General features: G+C 42.1%; 2 protein-coding genes across 2 annotated transcripts in view; both read right to left on the bottom strand.

Moving 5' to 3' along the window:
- Positions 1–155: 155 nt before the first annotated feature.
- Positions 156–6375, bottom strand: LOC311035394 (uncharacterized protein). Its single transcript, XM_084043566.1, has 6 exons — positions 6286–6375; positions 5325–5474; positions 5051–5173; positions 4043–4217; positions 2369–2496; positions 156–1727 (listed from the first exon to the last, which is right to left on the bottom strand). Exons 1-6 carry the CDS (start codon positions 6337–6339, stop codon positions 1227–1229), a joined length of 1131 nt encoding a protein of 376 aa, XP_083899692.1. The 5' UTR covers positions 6340–6375; the 3' UTR covers positions 156–1226.
- A 12639-nt stretch (positions 6376–19014) lies between these two features.
- Positions 19015–24134, bottom strand: part of LOC311035399 (endophilin-A1-like) — a gene marked incomplete at both ends in the record, with an annotated part of 43192 nt that continues 38072 nt past the window's right edge. The window contains 6 exons of the mRNA XM_084043573.1: positions 19015–19211; positions 20454–20596; positions 21198–21301; positions 21643–21801; positions 22620–22753; positions 22941–23081. Of these exons, the coding sequence (XP_083899699.1) occupies positions 19015–19211; positions 20454–20596; positions 21198–21301; positions 21643–21801; positions 22620–22753; positions 22941–23081 (878 nt within the window). The remainder of the gene's footprint in view (positions 19212–20453; positions 20597–21197; positions 21302–21642; positions 21802–22619; positions 22754–22940; positions 23082–24134) is intronic.

The raw sequence follows: 24134 nt of genomic DNA, 5'->3' as shown, positions 1-24134 counted from the left end.
GACTGAGGCATAACCAAAACACAAAATTATGTTAATTTTCTTTATGCAAGTACAAAAGAGTCAAATTATTTGGTTATTTGGCTATAATAAACAATAACCAAAAAATAAAGAACAGAAGGTATAGCAAAGAGAACATAGTATTTACATTGGTCACAGTGTGCTTGGGGTGCTTGAAGGTATGGCTGGGCAATTAACCGAACATTAATTGAAAATAACATTTAGAACCAATGACTGACTTAATCTTGCTTGTGTAGGTATAATCAAAAAGCTGAGGTTTTCGTACCTTTTTTATTTGGGTGATGTGTGCAATGCTTCCTACTTCTAAATGTTGGTATGCGTGTATAAATACCTATTTATTCATCTAGGCCTTATGACTGTCAACACTGATTTGGTTTGTCATCAGAGTCTATGTCTGGTGGTTTCTCACTCAAAGAAACATCCTTAACAACAACTATTAACATGCCAACACACACCAACTCAACATAAAGTGGAAATGCTCATAGCAGCGATCAGTGAACATGGTGTAACCCAAAACACATTATATCAAAGTAAATTGTCAAACAAATATGACCAAACAAAATCAATCACACATATCCAACTAACCTATTTCCATAGTAAATATGCATGAGGCCACGGACCCCCATTTGAAACCCTTTCTTTCTATCTTTCTTTTTTTTTTTTAATCTCTGCGACCCCAACTGTATCCTCAGTGTTGCTACTTACAGACCTGTAAGAGTCCATTTGGACCGCTGGTGGAGCCAGGACCCCATGTTGACAAACAGTGATCTATAGCACTAGTACAGATAATGCCGTCACCAATATGATGACTACCGTACCGACTAAATGACACTTATCGTTGCTGTCGGGCAGAAACCTTGTATCTACATGTTTCGAACAGACCAGCCCGGGTCTGTCTATCACTATACGGTCGGCCTGGGCACAAAAAAAAACGCCTCCCGCGGAGGTCGAGGAAACACCTTGCTTTCAGAATGTCGTCATAATTGACAGTTATGTAATTTGTTCTTGTTCTTAAATGAATGCCTTACTTCATCATACAAGAGTGTCACACAAAAGTGGTGAAAATAGCCAATCTACAAGCTCACAACGCATCACGACACGTTGTGAGCTTGTAGATCGGCTATTTTCACCATTTCAAAAGGTTTTTAAAATAATAAAAAAGGAACGGTTTCGGACGTACAAGGTTTCCACCCGACAGCAACATTACACTAAGCATAATAGCTGTCGTCATCGTCGTACTGTGAGAATGGATCTGGGAAGCGGTCACGTATCCTCCACATACAGCAGCTGGGTACGATCCTGTCCGCCACCGATGAATACTGCCACGCGAGAAAGTGCCTGTTCGCCGCCTGGCGAAACTTCCTGTGACTCCCACCTCGCTCTGGAGGACCGTCGCCCGTCACCAAGGCCTCGCTCCACATCCACCTGGTGAAGCGAAGGACCCCCTCATCCAAAACGTAAGCGTCCATGTGCGGCAGCGTGGACACGCAGGAGTCAGGCTGTTGGCCACAGCACTTGTTTTCCAGATCCGTGGGCATGGGCCTGCAACGCTGGCAAACACACCACCAGGGTTTACCTGGGACTGGGGGTACTGGAGGACCATGGGATGAGGTGGATTCGAGGAGATCAAACATCAAGCTCGGGTCCCTCCTCAGGGAGCGCTGCAGCAGCTGACGTGCTTGATCCAAGCTCAGGGCATCAATTCGGGCCTGTTGGGCAATAGATCATGGACATGATTAGATCTCTTTATTGAGTAGAATTGAATCAAGCTTTAAGGCTGAAGATAGGGAATCTACAAGCTCTGCACACCCAAGTGCAAATACGTATAAGGGCGCGGTCACACATAAACTTCAGAAGCATAAGCTTCCTATTGTCGCCTTCAGCGCGTCTGAAGCATGGAGTTCAACATTGGTGAACTTTGACCAGGCATCAGCCAATAGGAAGGGAGGGTATTGGCCCAACTTGGCATCCATTTGGCTTGTAGTCTTCTTTCAGCGCGCCAACCACTTCAACGTAAGTGAAAGGAACTACACACCAGAGAACAACCCACTAGACAACATAAGAAAATGTTGCGTTTGCTGCCTTGGCATAAGTTGGCTACAACGCTTCGAGGCAGCGACCTTGCCAGGTCAAATGAATGCATCTACCGTATATGTATATGTACATATATCTACACCACTGTGTATTCTATTACTCTTCTATTTGTATGTGCAGCAGTCTATTCTCTTGACTGTACCTACACACTGAACATCACAGACAGACAAACACAGGACAGTTATTGCCCAACAGGTTGTTGTACTGTAGGTATTGACAGAAAATATTTGAACATAACAGGCTACTATGGATATACCTGTGCATCTGCAAAAGCTTTAGCTCTCAGCTCCTGAACACGCTGCACATCATCAGGTCCCAGATCATCTAATCCACTACCATCATCCTCCTCCTCCTCTTCAAAGTCTTCATAGCCAGACATTCCCTCTGGAACACACACACACACACACACACACACACACACACACACACACACACACACACACACACACACACACACACACACACACACACACACACACACACACACACACACACACACACACACACACACACACACACACACACACACACACACACACACACATGTAACAATGTTAAATCAATACTAAAACATCCAACAGAGAGGTGTTTAACTTTTTTATTTGATCTGATAGTAGAAATGTAGTTTCAGCTTCATCCAGCTGATGGTTATGATTCTTTACCCCCTGATGCTCAGGGGGAAAGCAGTTAGGGTTCAAGTGTTTTGCTCAGGGCCACTTAATATTAGTGGGCGCGCCAGGAGGTGAACCAGTGACCGTCTGATTACCAGATAGCCTCTCAACCCACTAAGCTACGGCCACCCTAAATGTTGGTAGAACCTTTGGTTGTTTAGTCTGCTGGCCATGATACAGTACTGTATATCCAAGTGTTTATCTGTTGATTCTGAGCTAAGAGTGATTCCATTCACTCTCATTGTCTGATAAACAGGTCTCCAAATTACACTTTTCGCAAAGAAGCAAACCAGAGCAGAGGAGCAACAGATAAATATGATGGATAGTATTTTGACCTACATCATGGCCAGGTACTGGAGCTACACAACCCAAGGGCCTACCATGGTTCCACATTATGCTAAAACACCTGACAATGTCAGAACCTCAGAAGGTCAGAACATCCGACATAACGTCAGAACATCCAACGAAGAGCTAAAACATCCGACAGATGCAACATAGTACCAACATCTAACAGGTACAAATCCCCTTGTCCACGGTAGGTGTATATAATATGTATGTAACGCCCAGGAATCAGGCAGATGCTCTGAGCCAATTACTTACTTACTTATCCTCTTCGTCCCGGTTGGGGCATAAGGCCGCAATCATACACTGCCACTGAATCCTGTCTCGTGCTTTGGCCTGTGCTTCGTCCCAGGAAAGACCCATCTCCTTCAGCTCCGTCATCACTGTCCTTCGCCAGGTGATCTTTGGTCTACCCCGGTTTCTCTTCCCAACTGGGGTCCATCTCAAGGCAACTTTGGGTAGCCTTTCATTGGGCATCCTCAATACATGACCGAGCCATCTTAACCTCCGTCTCCTTATCTCAAGGGACATATGCATGCTGCCTGTCTTCTTATAAAGTTCCTCATTTGAGATTCTATTTGGCCAAAAGATGTTGCAGATCCTACGTAAGCAGCTATTGTGGAAGACGTCAACCTTTCTCATATCCTGTTTTGTTACTCTCCAGCACTCAGAGCCATATAGCAGGACAGACTTAACATTGCTGTTGTAGAGCCTGAGTTTGGTTTTAAGGCTATATTGTTTAGACTTCCAGATGTTGCGAAGTTGGCTCTGAGCCAATACTGCTACATAATACAACACACACGTAAGATGTATAGAATTATACCAAGATACTGGATTTAGTGGAATGCTAAAGGCACACTGTCAATTTTGAACCGCAATATAGTGTGGCCAAAAAATGCATTATGCCTCTTTCTCACCTTCATCGTCATCATCATCCTCTATTGTGTCTCCCTCTCTTTCACAGTGGTTCTTGTCGTACCCGTCCAGGTAGATGAGCTGTGGGAGGAGCTTGAAGATGGACTCTCTGTAGTCAGGCAGGTTGGTCACCTCACAGTTCAACAGCTCCAGAGATTCAAGCTGGGGGAGTTTCTTCTGTTGGTGGGGAGGGAGGAAGGGTAGAAGAAAGATGTGTTTATAAACCGCTATACTTTTAGGCTACAACCACACAGAGACAATCGTTTTTGTTACTTCCAAAAATATTACTGGTTACCCCCCCCCCCCCCCCCAGAGTTTATATGACTCAGAAAAGCGGAATGCGTCCGAGAAGTGAAACGTCTCCAATGTGGACTAAAAAGTGGCATCACTTATCAAACAAATGTGAACTGAGAAACAAATCACTGATGTGTTCAACAACGAAGCAGAAGGTGGCAGGAAGGGGTACGGGCAAAGGGCTGAGGTGGAGTCTGAAGAGGTGAGTCTTCAGATTATTGGGAGTCTGCAATTCTAACAGCAATGGGGAGTTTGTTCCATAGTTTGGGAGCCAGGAGGGAGAAGAGTCTGGGATGTGTGGAGCGTTGTTTTAACCCATTATAAGACCTGAGGTCGATTCTACAAATGCCTTCTAAAGCAGTAGTTCTAAACAGTATTTTGTGACAAGGACCGCAACAATGATATGTATTGGCCGTGGAAGATTTGCGTTAAAAACAAACAACTAAATTATTCACAACTGTTCAAACACTTTCAAGATTTTTCAAAAATGTTCAAAAATAGCAGATGCACAAACTTGCAGCGCAGCACGAAGTGATGTGCAGTGAGATTTTGGTTGCTTTGTAGGCCAACATCAGTGTAACCCCTAGATGAAATCTATGAGTTTTAGAAAAGGAACTGGATGATGATGCTTGCTTAGTTGACTTCTAGAGTAACTAAAATGAAATGTAAATAAAAGAAGTAAAACCGTTTTAAAAGAACAACAAAGCTCCACCCACCAGGGGCTCCAGGGTGCTGATGTCTTTGAACTTGTTCCCACTGAGGTTGAGGTGCGTTAGGTTCACCAGCCTCTCTGCCAGGACCTCCAGACCACCTGATATCCTGTTGTCACTCAACTCCAACTAGAGAGAAATTGAGAGATTAAGAGAAAGACAAGTAAGAGACAGTAACAGATTATTATCATGATCAGATTACTTCTTGAGTACTGGTTCTGAAAAGAATACAGACTTGTGTGTTTTTTTCAGTCAGTCTGGATGTGTTTGTTTTATGTACCTCCTTGAGCTTGTCCAGCTTGGGTATGTTTGATACGCTGACCAGGCCGACGTTTATGAGACTGAGTTGTTCCAGGTTGGTAAACTCCTCTGTTATTCCTTCAATGTTCCCCTCACTGGAACGACAGTTCTGAATGTCCAAATTCTGAACCTGACAAGAAAGAGGAGAGAGAGGAAGAAGAAGAGAGGATGGGGGGGGGGGGGGTCAGTGATGGACAAAGGGAGGGACAGAAAAGAGAGAAAGGGAGATGAGGGTTAAAGATGAGAGGCCGGTAGAGAGGCTGTCTGGTAATCAGAAGTCTGCATTTCACCATTTAATTACTTCTATTTCAGCATAGTAACTTTCCAGGAAGAGAAAGGCTGTAGTTTCTATTAGTTTGCAGATTGTACAGAAGTACGGTTTACAATGAACACAAAAAGCCCTAGGGGCTTGTTTCCATTGTGGTCCATTATGGTATTGGTAGGTAGGCTTCTGAACTGACCGTAGCCCACCAATGAGGGAATTTGTGCCATCTTATAATGAGCATTAAGTGAGGACCAATCATATTAAGATAAGGCTGAAAATGGGTGAAGTGCTCCTTTAAGTTAACTACAGAAGGTGGTAAATTAATTCTCTATGGGCTGTTATTAACACTGTCTCTGTGTGTTAATGAGACACAAATGACAAATCATATGTACAGTAAGAATCCAAAGTGGAGAAAATACTCATTTGGGATTTATTAATTTTACACAGGGAGTATCTGTATCAGAACAACATTTACACTATTATGCAATTATTAGCAGTGGTGGAAAAAATACTCAAATGTTTTACTCAAGTAAAAGTATCAATACTGCAATAGAAATACTCTGTTACAAGTAAAAGTCCGGAATTCATAATTTACTTGAGTAAAAGTGCCAAAGTTTGGTATTAAAATGTACTTAAAGTACTGTCATTAACAGGTTTGTTTATTTATTTGACTCACTTCTGTCTTGTTTCTGTGTCCCAGCTCTATGAGGACTCTCTGTCTCATGTCCATCTTATAAATCTGCAGTTTTCACTTCAGCACATGAGTTGGGTGTGTACACTAACAGTCTGAGTTTGTCTGTCTGTCTGTCTACAACATGAAGAACAACAACGCTACTGTAGCCAGTAGTACTAGCCACATTGAAGATGCATTACCGCCACCAGCTGGCTGGAGTGGGACCGTGCATGGTGGCGAAAGTGGGCTGAGTTAACGGCGTCTCGAGTCTCGACCCCCTCCCTCCGGAAATCTTTAGTTAGTTAGTTAGTTAGTTTATTTATTTCGGTCATGATTTCTTTTTACAACAAAACATTTGAACATACAGTACATCTTAGTCAACATGGTGACTATTTGCATTTGGCTGTGAAACAAAATGTGTGCCGCTAGCTCCATAAAGAACCTCTCACTCCGCTATACAGGTCCGAGATGAGGCTCTATGTGGTTCTCATCCGGGATCGGTCGAACGTCCGATGCTCCGGTCCAAACCTTAAACATCCGTGAGGTTTGGAATCTACCATTAGTTTTGGGATACGATGTATACAAAAGGGTAAACAGCGGAGCTTGGCGGACGTTCGACCGATCCCGGATGAGAACCACATAGAACCTCATCTCGGAGCTGTATAGCGGAGTGAGAGGTTCTTTATGGAGCTAGTGTGCCGCAAGCTTCTTCCATTTGACAGTGTCAGGTTATATTGTTGACGGAACCGACCGAACCCGAACCCATGTGTCAGCCACATGTGTCCTCTTGAGATGTGACCCCTCACCCTAAATGACGCCCTTCTCTAGATCCGTTGCTTATGCTCGGTGTGCGCTTCACTTAAGTTATCTACATGTGGATTTATGTCAACATTTTCCTGGTCACATGGACCACCTGCTACAACACATATGTGACAGGTAAGCTGAGTTACATAGGCAATTTATAAGTGTTATAAACAAGTATTTAGAAAAAGGGAAATTACCAACAGGCAGCGGACAAGGGGGATGGGATGTTACTATTACAACATAAAAAATAAAAAACGGGAATATAGCCTACACAATATGCAACTATAATGTATGCTTGTATTAATGATCACAACAGGTAGGGCCTATTATCTTGCCAAAGTTCTGATGTAGGCCTATAGCATTCAACTGATTTTGCACAATTATAACTTAATTATTGTATTTTATAGGCTATTATGTAGAAGCCACATCAGTTTTAAAGCACAGCTATTATGTAGAAGCCACGTCAGTTTTAATACCCCACATTTTGATCACAGGCCTGCCAAAGAATACATTCTGATGATAAAATATGTGAATGTGTTTTATTATAAGGAATAAAGCACAAGTAGGCTATTGTTGTCACTTTCCACACGGAGGAAAGCCTGGTTTTCATTATGCAAACCATGACCAGTGTGATCCGGTCATCCACGCCTGGTCTCTATAGAGATGAACTCTTGCAACAAATATCCGCCTCTTAAAATGAAGCCTTATGCCAATGAAAAAACTGCAGTTCTCTTATGGCCTCAGCCCCTTCTCCTAGTCCTACTTTATGTTTTCAGTTGATAGTTTAAAGTCTTCTTTCAATTATCATGGTGTGCGTTTTTGTACATCATGGTCCCATTAATTTAAAAATGATGATAAGGTAGGTGCTATAAAGTAAAGGTTTAAAATCTTATTTATAGTAAACCAGCTTACAGATGATGTCACTGGTAGACAGGTTTCTGAACTATCCACTCTGAGAGTGAGTAGACAGAACTGGTTCCATATTATAATGTGCATTAATAGTGAGAACCAATTAGGCCTTGAACATAAATAGCTGAAGTGGTCGATCAAACAAAAAAAATCTTCTTCCACCACTGAATGAATTATGCTAAAGACATTTTATTTTGTTTTAAGGAGAACATCAGGTGATGGGGTCACCTCAGGCTGTGCAGGTCAAAGTGGGAGATGATGTGGTCCTTCCTTGTCACATTGAACCATCTGTCAGCGCAGCCAGGATGACAGTGGAGTGGACCAGACCTGACCTGAAGCCAAACTTTGTATCTCCTCCAAGATGGACATGAGGTTTCCCAGCCTCTCAACCCATTGTACAAACACAGGACGTACCTGTTTCATGAGGAGTTGTCTCATGGTAACATATCACTGAAGATATCCAATGTGAAACTCTCAGATGAGGGGACGTACAAGTGTTTTGTTCCATCCCTGCACAGCAGCATTGTGATCCAGTTGCTTGTTGGTAAGATTTAGTGGTCGAATCATGGATGACAAAACATCTTTCTTTAAAACCACTTGAACCCCCAGCGTCCATATTCTGAGAGGAACATTAGCCAAAAAAAACCTAGGTATAGAGGGTTTAAGTGGTCAACCCTTGGTTGACTCCTGAACTGTTGAACTGCTAAGTACCTTCCATAGCCCATTACACAGTAGCACTACAGTTTAAATTTGGAAAAAGTGAAAAATTGGCTTCGTCACTATCTTCATATGCCAATGGTTAATGCCCAGGTGCAAGTCCAGACAGACATAGATTTCCTAATTTTACAGTAGGATATATATATATATATATATATATATATATATATATATATATATATATATATATATATATATATATATATATATATATATATATATATATATATATATATATATATATATATATATATATATATATATACATATATATATATATATATATATATATACATATATTTAATATTTAATATAGTTAATAATTAAACGCTTTGTCGCACAATGGTGTTTTGTATACAATATACAAAAATAGACAGGTTTAGACAAACAAGGATCAAATGTGGAAACTATATAAACGATTTGTGTGTGTGTGTGTGTGTGTGTGTGTGTGTGTGTTTTGGGGGGTTTCTGCCTTTATTGATAGTACACAGTGGAAGTACAGGGAGAGAGAGAGACGGGGAGTGACTGCGATGAGCCGAGAGTATATGTGGTAGTGCCTGTTTCAACCATGCACCTTATGTTTACATTTTACTCATTAGGCATGTTTGACATTTCTGACCTGTTTTTCTTGTTTTATTCATATCTCTATTCCTTAACCTTTTCTTTAATTTTGTTTTTCTTTCTTTTTTTCCAAGCTGGTTTATTATTTTGGTATGTTGTCCGTGTGGTCAGCAGCAGTTGTCTTATGGGGTCACCATCCATCAGTAGCATTGACTAGTCTTCCCCAATGCATAAGACTATGGCTTACGCAGGCAGTTAGGGAGGAGGCTCGGTTTTCATCCTCAGTGGTTGTGCATTGGGGGGAAGCACTACCTGATTTAAGCAGTCAGTTTGAGCATTTTCTCTGTAGTCTTGCAAAAATAATATCCAGAATATTATGGTTGCTGAGTTTCTGGTGCATTCTTTGTGCAAAAGCAGATCTAGTTGAGCTGACAAATCAGAGGAGCAGAAGAAAAAGGCAGAAATGAGAGAAACTGTGAATAAACTCCTGTAGCAGTTTTTGCTAATCTGGTACAAAGTAGGGAAGAGCCACAGAAGGTGGCCTCCTAAAATATGCGACACATGAATACATAACCTTCGTGAGGTGTGACTTTAACTTTTGACTGTCATCCGCTCCATAAGATCAAACATGAGTTAAACATTACAATTTGTTAAAAATAAATAAAACATACAATTGGGGACCCATTTTAATGACCACCTTAATGTCTAGTGGGAAACATTCATGTTGTAGAGGGCCACTAAATGTCCACACTCTCTCCAAGGTGATAGTCACAAATCTAGTGGTAATACAGGGATGTTAACAATTATTATTCAGTTTAACATTTTATTTAATATCATATATATTATTTAGTAATACTATTCATTTTAGTAACTTAAATACAAATATTGGACATACTAATGGTATACAATACATTACAATTTAATACAATGGACTGTAGTAAATAATTAAAACAAGTCATGTAACTTGCATGCTTTAATTTGGAACAGCTGAAATCAATAATATATCCGTATTCAGTTATTGACCAGCGGGGTGCATTAAGTGAAGGTGGGGGCTGGGATAGGTATGACCTAAAGTATGGGCTCTAGGGACTGACTACATTGCTTGAGATTTAAGGATTTGTTTTGTTTTGTTTGTTTCATCTCAAATGGTCATTCTGTCTGCACTGGAATGTTGATGTTTCATTGCTGAAGGAAAATAAATAAATACATTGATAATCCCTTTGCATTTCATTTCCAATGTTTCAACCAGAATTGGTTGGTTTTGTGTCAGTATTATGCCCAGGTTTGCTGAACAAAAATGGATTGACAATATTATTAGTATTAAACATCAAGAAATCACTTTATATTGTAGAAACATTGCAAACACTTTTTATACTATATGGTTGCTAGAACTAGAAATATTCTATGTTGATTGTTTTTGCCATTGTGTGCACCCAGCTAAGTAATGTTGTGATGTCATATAGACAATGGAATATACACACATATCACATATACAGCTGACATGTCTGCCTGCTTGTTGATTTATTGTTTATATTTTATCACCTGTTTTATTTGGCCACTTTCAACCAGTTTTTCATTTGGGGAGATTTATTTTTTAATTGTCATGTTAATTGGTTATTCTAAATTGGGATCTATATGAAGTAATTCAATGACTGTATGTTGGAGATATGTATCAATGACCCCCATTTTGGTGTGACACCAACTCCCATAACTTTGAGAGCGTACAATTGGAACCAATTAGGTAATTATTTGAAAATAGCCGATCTACAAGTTCACAACGCGTCACGATGCAACCCACTGCAAGCTTTTAGATCGTCTATATTTTCCAAAAATGAGCAGTCCAGAGGCGTGTCCTGTGTGTTGTGTCTGATAGTGTTTTATTGGTCATTAACATCTTAATTCATCTTCACAACAAGCAGGTTTACATACAGTGTCTCTGTAGAGTCTTCATCATGATCATCACCTCCTCCGCCACCACCATCATCATCATCATCATCATCATCATCATCATCATCATCAGATACAAGGACAGAACAGTTAAGGTTTCAAATCACACTAAGGATAATTGTTTCCCACGTCGAACCCCTTCCCTCCGATGTTTGTCCATCTGTCCATCTACATTCCCTCCCTCTTTATCCTGTCATCCCGGCATACACCCCCCGACCCTCTATCCTTTAATTTATTCCTCCCACAGCGTCAAACCCCTCCCCCCTTCACATTGAGCGCCAATCACGCTCAAACGGTCAAACATGTTGTATATACGTACAGGTGCAATAAATAGGACACAGGAACGGATTCTTAAATAAAACAAATAAATAAGTCAAATTAATACCGTTAAGAGGTGTATACAGTATATACATAAAGGCCCACGCGCATGCACACATACGCACACACACACACACACACTCACACACTCACAGAGCGCACCATAAAGACATCAGGACAGGACTCGTAGGCCAGGGCTAGCCTACGGACCTTTTCACACATGACAATATAAACACTCCAAAGGCTCCAAGTTTATTTCCGGTCGGCTACTGATATTCATAAAATCTGCGACAGGAAACACACTTGGACCCAAGCTGTTTCCTAGCAATGCAAATTCCACTGACACGGTCTATAGCAGTGGTTCTCAAAGTGGGTTCCGGGGGACCCCCCAAGGGGTTCCAAGGGGTCCCCGCAGCTAAATTATTTATTTAGTTTTAGGCACCAAATGGATCCTTAGACTGTAACTTTGAGAGCACACAAATGAATTGCGGGTCCATTTGGTTCCAATTGTACGCTCTCACAGTTAAGGGAGTTGGTGGTCTAATATGCACACCATGGGGGTCCTTGAAATGAAAACATTTGAGAACCACTGGTCTCTAGGACCCAGCCACGAGGTCCAGTTTACAACCTGAAACTAGTCCATTGAAATTCAACTGTGAGCATTTGGTTCTGTCACCTGAGGAGTCCCATGTGGGTGGGGTTTATGATCATTATTATTACTATTGTTATAAACTATTCCAATTGGTTCTAAAATGATTGTTTAATCAGTGCTGAACAGAGGTGGGTAGTAAAGTTAGTTTTACTTACGTAACATTTTTAAGAAATTTAATTGTACTACTGTAGGCATTGATGCAACATGATTTTCACTTTTCATTTATTTATTAAGTATATTTTACTCTTTTATATTTAGGCCAAATGTAAAAAGTAAAAGTAACATTTTTCAAACTATTTGGCTACATTCTGCTTTAGCTAAATGCTCTGACTGGATGCTGATGACTTTAAGCTGTTTTAAGCTAAATATACCCTAATTTATCCTAGTATGACAGTGTCGCTTGCCAAAATGACAAATGGTTAGCTTGTAGATCTGTTCTTTTTGGCAAACGACACCCTCGTGCGACTGAGTATAAATAGACATTTTTCGCAGCAACCATTTTGACATGAAATAGTAGGGTGAACACAGGTGTTACCAATGATAGTAATGAATTACTTTCAATCTTGTGGTTTCGTTTGTGCAAAGGTCCTTTGTGCTGGTGAATGGTTTGATTGGGTGTCAGGCTGTTGTAAAGTCAGGTTAACATTAAGGAGACAGCACTGGACAGACAGGAACAATTAATGTACGCTACAGGATCCTCATTGAGGTTAGAATACATGTCGCCATAGAGAGCAAAACAGCAGTACAAAGGAAGAAAAGAAAGAACAAAGGAAAAAAGAGAGACAAAGAAAGAAAGAAAGAAACAAAGAAAGAGGAAATCGATTTCTCAGAGAACGTGCCAAAGAAAAACCAACAACAATTAAAAATAAAATGTATACATTAAAGAAAACAAAGATATTGCAGCTTTTTAAAGAGAAGTGCCAAACAAACAAAAAATAAGAAACTTATAAAAGATCTGTCAACGAGCAAGAACATGGACGGACGGATGGACAGAGAGAGACATTACATTTTGTAGTTATTGTCATGGGTATTGGTTGTCTTGAGTCTACTTTGGTAACGGAAAATTCATTGTATTTCAATAAAGACAATAGATTGGAATAGCTAGACAAATACGTAAGTAGATAGAGTAGTCATTTATCTATAGCTTTCCTCTCCAACCATCTCCTAATCTTATTGTATTGGTTTCTCAATATTATTATTATTATTATTATTATTATTATTATTATTATTATTATCACTTATTGCCTTGTAATGAGAACTTATTGTCTTTTCATTAATGAAATACTATTGATCCACTATTGGTATAACATGTGAATATCGCAGTACCAGTTTATAATGTATCAGATGTGTAAATACATGTTGATCTGATATAATTTCAACATGTTGATGGTACGGCTACAGTGCTGGAAATAATATTGTCAGAGCAAACACCACAAAAGAGGGCTTAGGCTTTGTTCAGACTGCTGGCAAATCCCATTTGTTTCTAAAAATCTAATCTTTAGGACTGGCTGTCCACATGATCAGATAGGATTTCATACATCGTCGACCTAGCCATCTGCATTGGTTTCTGTGGTAAGAACGTAACAACATACTGTAGGCGTGGGTAATGCTGGATGGACGTTTCATTATGGTGGAAAATCTTCACCACTTTTGAAAAATATTAACACGTTTCGAAAATGTCAGCAGATCTACAAGCTCACGACGTGTCACATCAGCTACTTTCGCTATTTCTGCGTTACACCGTTAACAAAGTACGACGAAATATAAAACGACCTAACGTGAAGCAGCTTGTGCAAGTGGCTATCACGCCCTCTCATGCACCAATGTCACCAATCAAGTCTCATATGACAACAGATGAACTGACCAAAAAGGTAACTTTAGCCATGGTGAATTCACTGGGTATGTTCGTTAGCGCTCATGTGGTTTAGGTCGGAAAAGCTCGGATTCCCGTGGGAAGTCATTGTTTGTTGTGATCCTTGGTGAACACCACAAGAGGCTTCAAATGATAACAGGCTATTAGTGTGCAATAATAAACAATTTTAACCCTATTTGAAACAGCAAGACATTCATTGTCTGTGATGTCGAAGCCTGAACCCCTCAATTTAACAGTAAATTACTCAACTAATGGCATCTGATGCACTACATTTTAAACATACAGCGTGTAGGACATGCTAGTTCCCGCCTCCCTGTGTTCAATTAAGGATCAAGGCTTTGTCACTTGATGGCCACCCTAAAAAAAACTGCATTAAGGGTACGGTCACACATGCGCAACTAAAGGGGAGAAGCCAACGCATGCCGAGGCGTCAATCCGTCCCACCGGTCTGTGGCGTGATGTCAAAATTGTTGATCTCCATGCGACGGCACCTGACGTACCAACGCACCGTGAATGGAAGCTCCACCCCATTGCTCGCATAGAATGGAAGTGAACGGGCGCCTTCACTTTTAGGCATGGGTTTAATGAATTAAACTTAGGTTTAGGCATGGGTTTAACTAATTATCTTTAGTTAAGGATAGGCACTGTAAGTGTGGTTCAGAATAGGCATGGGTTTAGTGTCATTGAGGTTTGGAGAAGCATCCGGCAAAGGCGTTTCAACGGGACTTCCGTCCATTCTAGGGTGGCCATCTACAGTATAGTTCCAAGCAGGACCAAGCAGGAGGCAAGCCACGTCGCGTCAGGTACGGTATCTTAGCATTAGCCATGCTGCCACACATTCCTATGGATGTTGGATCTGGTAATCTGCAATGTTTCTATTGTATCATCATGGTACATTATGTCTGCATGAAAATAAGACCAGACATTATGTATATTTGCACCACAGAAGCAGTGCAGGGCTAAATATACAATGCAGGCCCCGCATGGTTATTTTATACATAGAGAAATAGACAAAAAACACAGCATCACACTGTACAAAACAAGTGACTTAAGAAGTCACTGATGTAATAGCAAGTGTTTGATTCTCATTAACAAAATGTCATTGCAGTGAGCTATTTATTGGTTTTCCAGCCAAAGTGATGGAAAACCAAATAAATAAACTGATGGCGCAACAACATGCAGCCCCTTGTTTTAGGAAAATTAATTTAAAACGATTGACCTCATCTCAGCCAAACCTTTTCATTTACTTTCAAGAAAGTAATTCAAAACGTAACAAGAATAAAACACTTGTTAATTTTTGATGTTGTTTGTTGACGTTTTTTTTTTTTTTGCTGCAGTGTAACAGATGCTCATAAGAGCAGCATAACCTGCGTTTGAGCCACAGCTGGGACAACGGTAGAAAGATCAATGACCCGGAAAGGAATCTCCACACCACTGAGCGGAAGGTTACATTATAAGCCAGTTTCTCTGAGTGGAGAAACTATCTCTACAGCTCAGAGCCGCTTTGATATGCCTTCCAATCAAGGTTAACCGGAGTGACCACGCACGTGTGACGCTTATATACCCACGTGTTGCTAATCCGTGTGTAGCCACCACAGGTGATGTGGGGGTCAGTCCCCGTACATAATGGAATATGTAGGGTGGGGCAGGGGTTCTCAACCGTTTCTGGATCAGGGCCCATTTGAAAATCTCAAAACCGTTTGCAACAGCAAACGGTTTTGGCTGCCGTGGTCATATGGGGGCATTTTCAGGGTTTGTTTTAATGATCAAACAATTGATTGTGTTCAGTAGCATACTTTAAGTTCCTATTTATCTGTATAATAATGAAACCTCATTTTTAAATGTTTTAAAGAAAAAATAACATGACACTTTTTTTTCTTTTAACATTAAGATTATACTATCATTATAATCTTAATTGTTTTGCCAATATTTTGGGGGCCCACTAGCAATATCTTCACGGCCCACCAGTGGGCCCCAGCCCACAGGTTGAGAATCACTGGGGTGGAGAGATAGTGTTGACATGATAGAGAACACATGGCTCTGAATGACAGAATGTCACACATTCACCTTCATATGCCTTACAACAATAAATAAACACCTCCCCCATCTTAATTGTCCGGAGCTCTCGTCTTGGGAGGCTTAGTCAAAGCTTATGCTGGGCAAGAACTTCTACTGAAAGTGTCTATGCGGAAATACAAGAAGTACCACCCAAGGAAGTTACATTTACGCTGTACATTCCCCCAGGCATGAACACCGTGTCATGATTGGTCGGGGGAAAAAATCAGCTTCCGGGGGAAGTTCATACAACGATAGTTCCGCCCTATAGACACTTTCTGCCATGGTTCTCTACCAGACTTTTCTCCTTGAGGAAAAAGCCTGGGAACGAGGTTAATCAAAACGTAAATACTGTCGTAAACAGAATACTAAATATGCACATACAGTATACTGCAATGTATAGTCACCATAGAAGTCCCATTTCTAGCCTTATACTGTACATACACTTATACACCATACTGTTGCTCTGCGCCCGACAAGACCTGTTTAAAATGTCTACATTTTGTTATGCGATGCTGATTGTGTGCTGTTTGACAATGGTAAATGTGCATGACGAAAGGTTCTAAATTTAGACCACAAGGTTCTGAGTTCAATCCCGGGCGCCGCCAACTTGTGCGTATGAATAGCACAGTGTGGGAGCTGATGGTAGGTGTTGCGCTCCACCTCAGCAATTGGGGTCCCCGAAATATGGAATGGTATCAAATGGTGGTCTGTTACCTAATCTAATGCATATCAAACTGGAGGTCCTTGAAATGAAAAAGGATGAGAGGCACTGAGCGACAGTATCGTGCAGTCCCATGCATGCATGCACGCATGCATGGTGGCTGGAACAGGGATTTCCAGATGGTCTTCTGCTACTGTTTAAAATCCTGCATGCAAAGGGAGCAGATCGAATGAGTCAAGCGTCTGTCCCGCACAGTACATACAACACACTGTGAACATACAGAACCACGTCAGAACGGTTACACGGAGAAAAAGACGTCAACGGGTGTCTTCTTTGTCCATTTGAATACCAAAAAGTAGACACATCAGTTTCACCCCAAAGAACACAAACAAAACAAAAGAAACACGCGTTTCTTAAGGTGAGTTCACAACGCAAACAATTGGCTTAGGAAGTCTGTTCATGTTGTGGTCGATAGCGCCGTGTTGTCCTTGCTTGCTGTTTCATTACACAACGTACAGAACATACAGTCCAGTGTTGAGTGGACGAGAGAGAAGCATGCATCAAAGGGTGAGGTCAGATTTGAATCTGTGACAGCAACGTTACAACGCTAATTCTGTAAATCAAGCGTGTGTGCGCGCGCGTGCGTGCGTGCGTGTGTGCGTGTGTGTGTGTGTGTGTGTGTGTGTGTGTGTACATGTGTGAAATGCCCTCTACGGTGCTGCTTTATGTAAACCATCAACCGGGGGTCACTTCAAGTTGAACCTTTCACAAGTTAAACTTTTAAAACCACGTCAACCCTGGTGTTGCTATTTTGGGCATGATGCTAGTCTGTACCGTACCGTATCTGCAAACTGACAGTGTGTCGCAGTGCATTGCAGATCGGCTATTTTCGGGCTTAGTTGGTTAAATAGACCTTTTTCATGAAAGCCATACTGACATAAATAATTGATGCTTAGTTCTGACCAAAAGATTCATTATGAGCCGTGTTGAAAACTTACAACTGCTTGCAACATAATTCACAAAAATGTGGTTTGCAACACTCTAAAACCAGTCCAAAGGTAACGAGCTGAGCTGTTTCGGATATGGGACCAAATACATCACACAACTATTTATGTCAAAATTGTCTGCTTGTGAAAAAGGCCTATTGTGGTCGTTTATCAGAGAAATTTGGTGCCTGAATTTCTCCCGCGGGATCAATAAAGTTATTATCTGAGTGTTGTGACCTCAAAATGAAAATAAAAGTCATCAAACAGCTTTGTTCGACAGCAACGACACGGTTTTGAAAACGTCATCCTGTCTCCTCTCGTCTCTCTGTCCTTTGGATGTCCTACGAGCTTTGAACGTACAGCTGGGAGTGGCTTTCTGTGTTCACGCTGTCCCTTAACGACAAACAACAACTGTGACAAGATCGTTACGGAGCTGACAAGCAACAGCGAGAACAATTCAAACTTCAGGTCTGATGATAAAGGCGTGCTTTGCTTCCTGTGTGGGGAGCCCGGGCCAACAGGAAGAGATGTAGACAGGGGAAAGAGATATGAAAGAGTGATAGAGAGAGAGAGAGATAGAGAGAGCGAGAGAGACAGACATATGGGGCGTTTTAAACGGTGAATCAAGGCTGTCCGTCAAGGGAAGAGAGAGAGAATCCACAAATAAGCAGAGGAGGGAACAAATCCGAGAAGGTGACAGGGAGTGAACGAAACCGAGAAAGCAGGATGGGCTGCTCAGAGTAGAACAACAGACTGACGCGCACGCACGCACGCACGCACGCACACACGTACACACACACACGCGCACACAGAGGTACATGCACATACGCATAAACTGCCCCTTCACAAGTTCTTTCGACGAGTCACCAGTCCTATCAGTGCAGCAAGGCTGAACGGAGCACAAACAGAGCACGGGGCTTCACCATCTCCTCTCCTGTCCTCCCTCTCCTCTCCTCTCCTCTCCTCTCCTCTCCTCTCCTCTCCTCTCCTCTCCTCCTTCAATCTCTCTTCGTCTGGCATGCTCCCATTCCTCCGTCTCTGTCTCCAAGTCCATAGAAACCCTTTGCCGTCCATTTCAGTTGAGTGAAAAGCAGAATCGCACAGAAGCGCAGAAGAAGCAGTAGAAGAAGAAGGAGGAGGGCGTGGTTTGTTAATTTACACAAGTACAGGCTGTTGGGGGGGGGGGGGGGGCTTCGAATCGGTCGCGGTGGGGGGGGGGGGGGGGGGGGGGGGGAGTGGGCGGGGCCTAATGAGGAAGCGGGACCAGGATATCCACGTAGTTGATGGGGAAGAAGCCCGATTGGCCATTGATCATGCCCTCGTACCAGTTGTCGTCGATCTGATTGGTCAGGGTGATGATGTCGCCCTCCTTGAAGCCCATCTCGCCCGCGTTCTCTGGCTCAAAGTCGTAGAGCGCCCGGCAGCAGGGCTGGTCCATGGGTGCTGGGCAGGGACACACAAGAAAAGTAAACTTAACATGGAATATGTGTGTGTAATGACATGAATATCGCACTTGAATACATTATAGGATTACTAGAACAGTGGTTCACAAAGTGGGGTCTAGGGACCCTAAGTGTTCCTTTGGTCTGTACTTCTGAGAGTGTACAAAAAGCATTTTTGAACACTTGTGAAATGGGACATTCTGCATAATGATTATACTTTTACTTGAACTTTTATGTACATTTTGATGCCAATACTTTTATACTTTTACTCAAGTTTACAAAAGGATAGTGTACACTCCCAGATGTTCCTTGAAAACAAAAAGTTTGAGAACTACAGGTATATTGCACTAGGCAACATTCAGCCACTAGATGTCGCACTTTTACTACTTCTTAGCTAGTCGTGAATTTCCTGTTGCCTGTTTATAGGAGCAATCATGTAAATCTGCAAACATTTTGGAATGCGATGGCCGCCTTACAAGAATATTTTTAGGGTAAGAAGCACAACGAAAACATAATTACGGATTATGGCTTATGTCAGTAATGACTTACAGAGGTATAAACAAACTTTAAGATTTGAGCCTGAGCAGACTGCCGAGCATATCATTACCACCTGCCCCTTATACCAGTGGTTCTCAAAGTGGGGTCGGGGGAGCCCCAGGGGTCCTTGGGGGAGTACCAGTGGCTCCCCAGCAAAATGTGTTAATATAGTCTCACAATCATTTTAACCACTTTAAACATATTTTTACTTTGGCTTTTTCACGATTATTAAAAAATAGCAGATCTACAAGCTCATAGCGCGTCGCTTCGCGCTATGAGCTTGTAGATCTGCTATTTTTTAATAATCGTGAAAATGTTTGCAAATCTTATATTTTTTAAATGAAAATGTTTAACTCAAATCCTTGCTTCTGGAGGTTCCTGGCACAAAATATTTTTGAGATGGGGGTCCGCAGTACATATCAATTTGACATGAAAAAGTTTGAGAACCACTGCCCTATACAGACCACCTTCAGAAGCCTGCCTCTTCGACGAATAGATCCAGACACGAGGGCATGGGCCACACGATGTTGAACATGTGACGATACATGAAAGAAGAACATTTTTTGTGGAACAAAGCACCACACACACACACACACACACACACACACACACACACACACACACACACACACACACACACACACACACACACACACACACACACACACACACACACACACACACACACACACTCCCAGCCACCCACCGGGTGATTTGCCAGGGGACTTGGGGGGGACTTTGGGGGAGTGCAGCCCCCCGTTGTGACTCTCGCTGGGGGGCAGGAGCTCCAGCACCATTCGGGGTTTAGCCGTGTATTCCTTCCTGGGTTTATTTGATGCTTCCTTTATCCTGCATGGGAAAACAAAACACTCATCTCACTGCAACTGTATGCCAAGGTGTTGTTCAGGGGCAGCTATACGGCGGTGCTGGAAAGTAACTAAGTGCATGTACTCAGGTACTGTAGTCAAGTACAAATTTGAGGATTTTTTTTACTTTGCTGGAGTATTTTAAATTCAGTCCTTTTAATTCTACTCCACTACATCTCAGAGGCAAATGTACTTTTAATCCACTATCATTATTATTTACAACACATGCATTAACCACTTCATCTCTATATACTATGGCTATTTGAAAATAGCCGATCGATAAGATCACAACGCGTCGCAAAGCGACCGTTGTGAGCTTGCAGATCTGCTATTTTCAAAAGATGTTTATACATTTTGAAAACTTGTGAAATGGGACATTTCTGCATAATGATTATACTTTTACTTTTGGAACTTTAAGTAAATGTTTATGCCAACACTTTTATACTTTTACTCAAGTAAATTCAGCATATTATACTGTATGTAACTGAATATTTCTGGACATTTCCAAGGTGTTTAAAATCTTTCAAAAAAGTGTTTATGTATTTTAAACAGCTGTATGAGCCTGCATGTGTGCATGTACTAACCTCTCCTCCATCTTGCCAGACAGCTGTTGCAGGATTTCTGCGGAGCGGCTGTGATATTCCAACTGCGCCTGAACTAATGCTGACAACTGGCTCACCTGCTCTATCTGCACGCACACGCACACGCACACACGTGTGGAAAATGTCAATAGAAACTACAATTGATTTACTAATACTCATTCTCCAATCATGCACAGACACGCACGCACACGCACACACACACACACACACACACACACACACACACACACACACACACACACACACACACACACACACACACACACACACACACACACACACACACAGTACTGGTGTTTATATCAGTTTGATTAATGGCAAATGTCAATAGAAACTACAATTTATTTATGAAAACTCATAAATGTATGTATACTCATGTATACGTTCATACACAGACACGCACGCACGCACGCACACACGCACTTACGTCACTCTCCAGCAGGTTGAACATGCTCTGCTCTGCGATCTCTTTGCTCTCGTCAAACTTCTCCAGGGCCTGTCTGATCTCGTCGTCCTGAACTTTGCCCTGTCGCTTCTTCTTGTAGTCAAAGTCCAGACGACGGCCCTGCATCTTCTTGATGTGATGCTGCAGGGTGGAGGAGGAGGAGGAGGAGGAGGAGGAGGAGGAAAACACAAAGATCCTTCATATCACTGCCGTCGAGCAGAAATTTCCTTATTCTGACTTTTTGTGTTTCTTCGTAAAATTAACGCCATACTTGAACAGCTTCACACAAAACAAAGGCATGAAAAGTAGCAGATCTAAAAGCTCAACTCGCGACGTGTTTTGAGCTTGTAGATCTGCTACTTTTGCTATTTTTTTATTTGAATGCTGAAAAGTAACTTTTTAAAGTTTTAATCATCACCCTAAAGTTTTGGACATATGAGGTTTCCGCCCGACAGCGAGGATACACTACAATACAATTTACAATTTAAGCATTTAGCAGATGCACTTATCCAGAGCGACTAGGTAATTAAACTCATAAATAGGAGTGCAGAGAGAACAGTGTAGTGCCTGAAGAAACTAGAATACCAGGTAAACAAAGAACCCATAGCATCTGTCTAAACAACATTCTATCTAAATCACATTCTGTACATTCAAATGATAAAGATAGCAGGTAAAGTAAACGATGACCCGAGCATCTGACTGAATAGCATGTTATGGTAGAAAAAAATAAGAAGGACTTCATCGAAAGAAAAGATGTCAAGAAGGGATACAGGGAGAATGAAGTGCTAGGGAGTGAGGCGGAGTCTGAAGATGTGAGTCTTCAGATCACAGCCAAAACTTGGGAGTGACCCATCAACAGGGTAAAGGGTCATGTGAATGGGGTGGCAGGTAAACATCAAACAGGAACACGTCTACAGTATATCTCCTCAATGTCCTTATCATGGAGGTTGTGTCTGTACCTGGATCTCCTTGAGGTCCTTGTCATGGAGGTTCTGGAGTGGGTCGACAAAGTTCTGTTTGACCTCCATGTCCAAAGCATCCTTCACCTCCCCCAACTCCCTCATCGACTCTCCCGCATCTATCAGAGCCAGACCTGAGGGGAGAGAGAGAGAGAGAGAGAGAGAGAGAGAGAGAGAGAGAGAGAGAGAGAGAGAGAGAGAGAGAGAGAATGAGTGTGCGTGTGCGTGTGCGTGTGCGTGTGCGTGTGCGTGTGCGTGTGCGTGTGCGTGTGCGTGTGCGTGCACGTGCGTGTGTGTGTGTGTGCGCGCGCCCACACTCACCGAAGCACGAATCGTCGAGCTCTCGTCCGAACCTCTGCATGGCCTCTCCCAGGACGGCCTCAGCCTGCAGGTAACCTGGACCCTTCTCCGTGCCTCGAATCTTAGACATGGTGTTTATCATAGTGAGCCTCGCTCTGGATGCTAGAGAGAGAAACAATAGAATAACAATAAAACAGTAGTCACCTGTCAGGATCTCCGTATTATCCACTTACATAAAATCTCTCCCACAGCTCGTTAAGCTAAATACTATCTATTGGCCCTAAGGTTGGCTGCCGTCGTATTCTTTTTCTTTTATTGAAAGAAAAACACTCCCTTAAATACAGAAACCACAAAACCAATAATCTAAATAAGTGTCCTAACCTCGGAGACTGTAACACAGGCCTGCAATTTCATCATTTAAGGGGCAAGGCCACTTGACCTTTGGTGTTGTAAATTGTTTGAGGGCAGAAAGACCTCAATAGGAAAGCAACTAGCTGGGGCATCAAGGCCACTTTGGCCTCAGGGCATATCATTTTTTGAGGGGCAGAAGGCCAAACTGAGGGGCCGTACAGCAGCCATGGCCTTGATGGCCTCCATGACCTGTCATTTCATAGCTATCACATTATGCCAGTGAGTCTCAACCGTGCGGTCCGGGGACTCTCGGGGCCCGGGGGTGCTTTGAGGACGTTCCAGCCAGGGTCTCGAGCAAATGACTCATAGTTAGGAACAAAATGGACCCTTACGGGCCTGTAACTCTGAGAGTGTACAATCTATATACAGTATATTAAACTATTCACACTATTCTGTGCAGTCTATAATGTATGCAAAGCTATGCATATAAATAGCACAGTCACCAACTGCAGTGGTGGCAGTAAAGTGAACTGGTGACAGCTAAAGGGAACATTCTAAAGTGCAGTGTAATACTGAAAGATAACGGTACAAATCAGAAATTGTGGTAAGTAACAGAGAGAACAGTCAGTTGCTGGGGTGACTATAGGATCTGGTGTTGTTTTGTCCATCCTCTGTTGAGTCTTGCAGTCGTGTTTTGACCATATTCTGTACCAGGCAATGATGCATCTGGTCAGAATACTCTCTATGGCAGTGTCTCTCAAAGTGGGGTCCCAGGGGGTCCCCAGCCTAAGTAGTTAATGTAGCATCACAATCATTTTAAGCACTTTATCCATTTATATGTTGGCGATTTGAAAAAAGCAGATC

This window comes from Gymnoscopelus microlampas, assembly GCF_963454915.1.
Source record: "Gymnoscopelus microlampas genome assembly, chromosome: 19".
Taxonomy (NCBI): Eukaryota; Metazoa; Chordata; class Actinopteri; order Myctophiformes; family Myctophidae; genus Gymnoscopelus; species Gymnoscopelus microlampas.
This window is presented reverse-complemented; position numbering and strand designations above follow the sequence as displayed.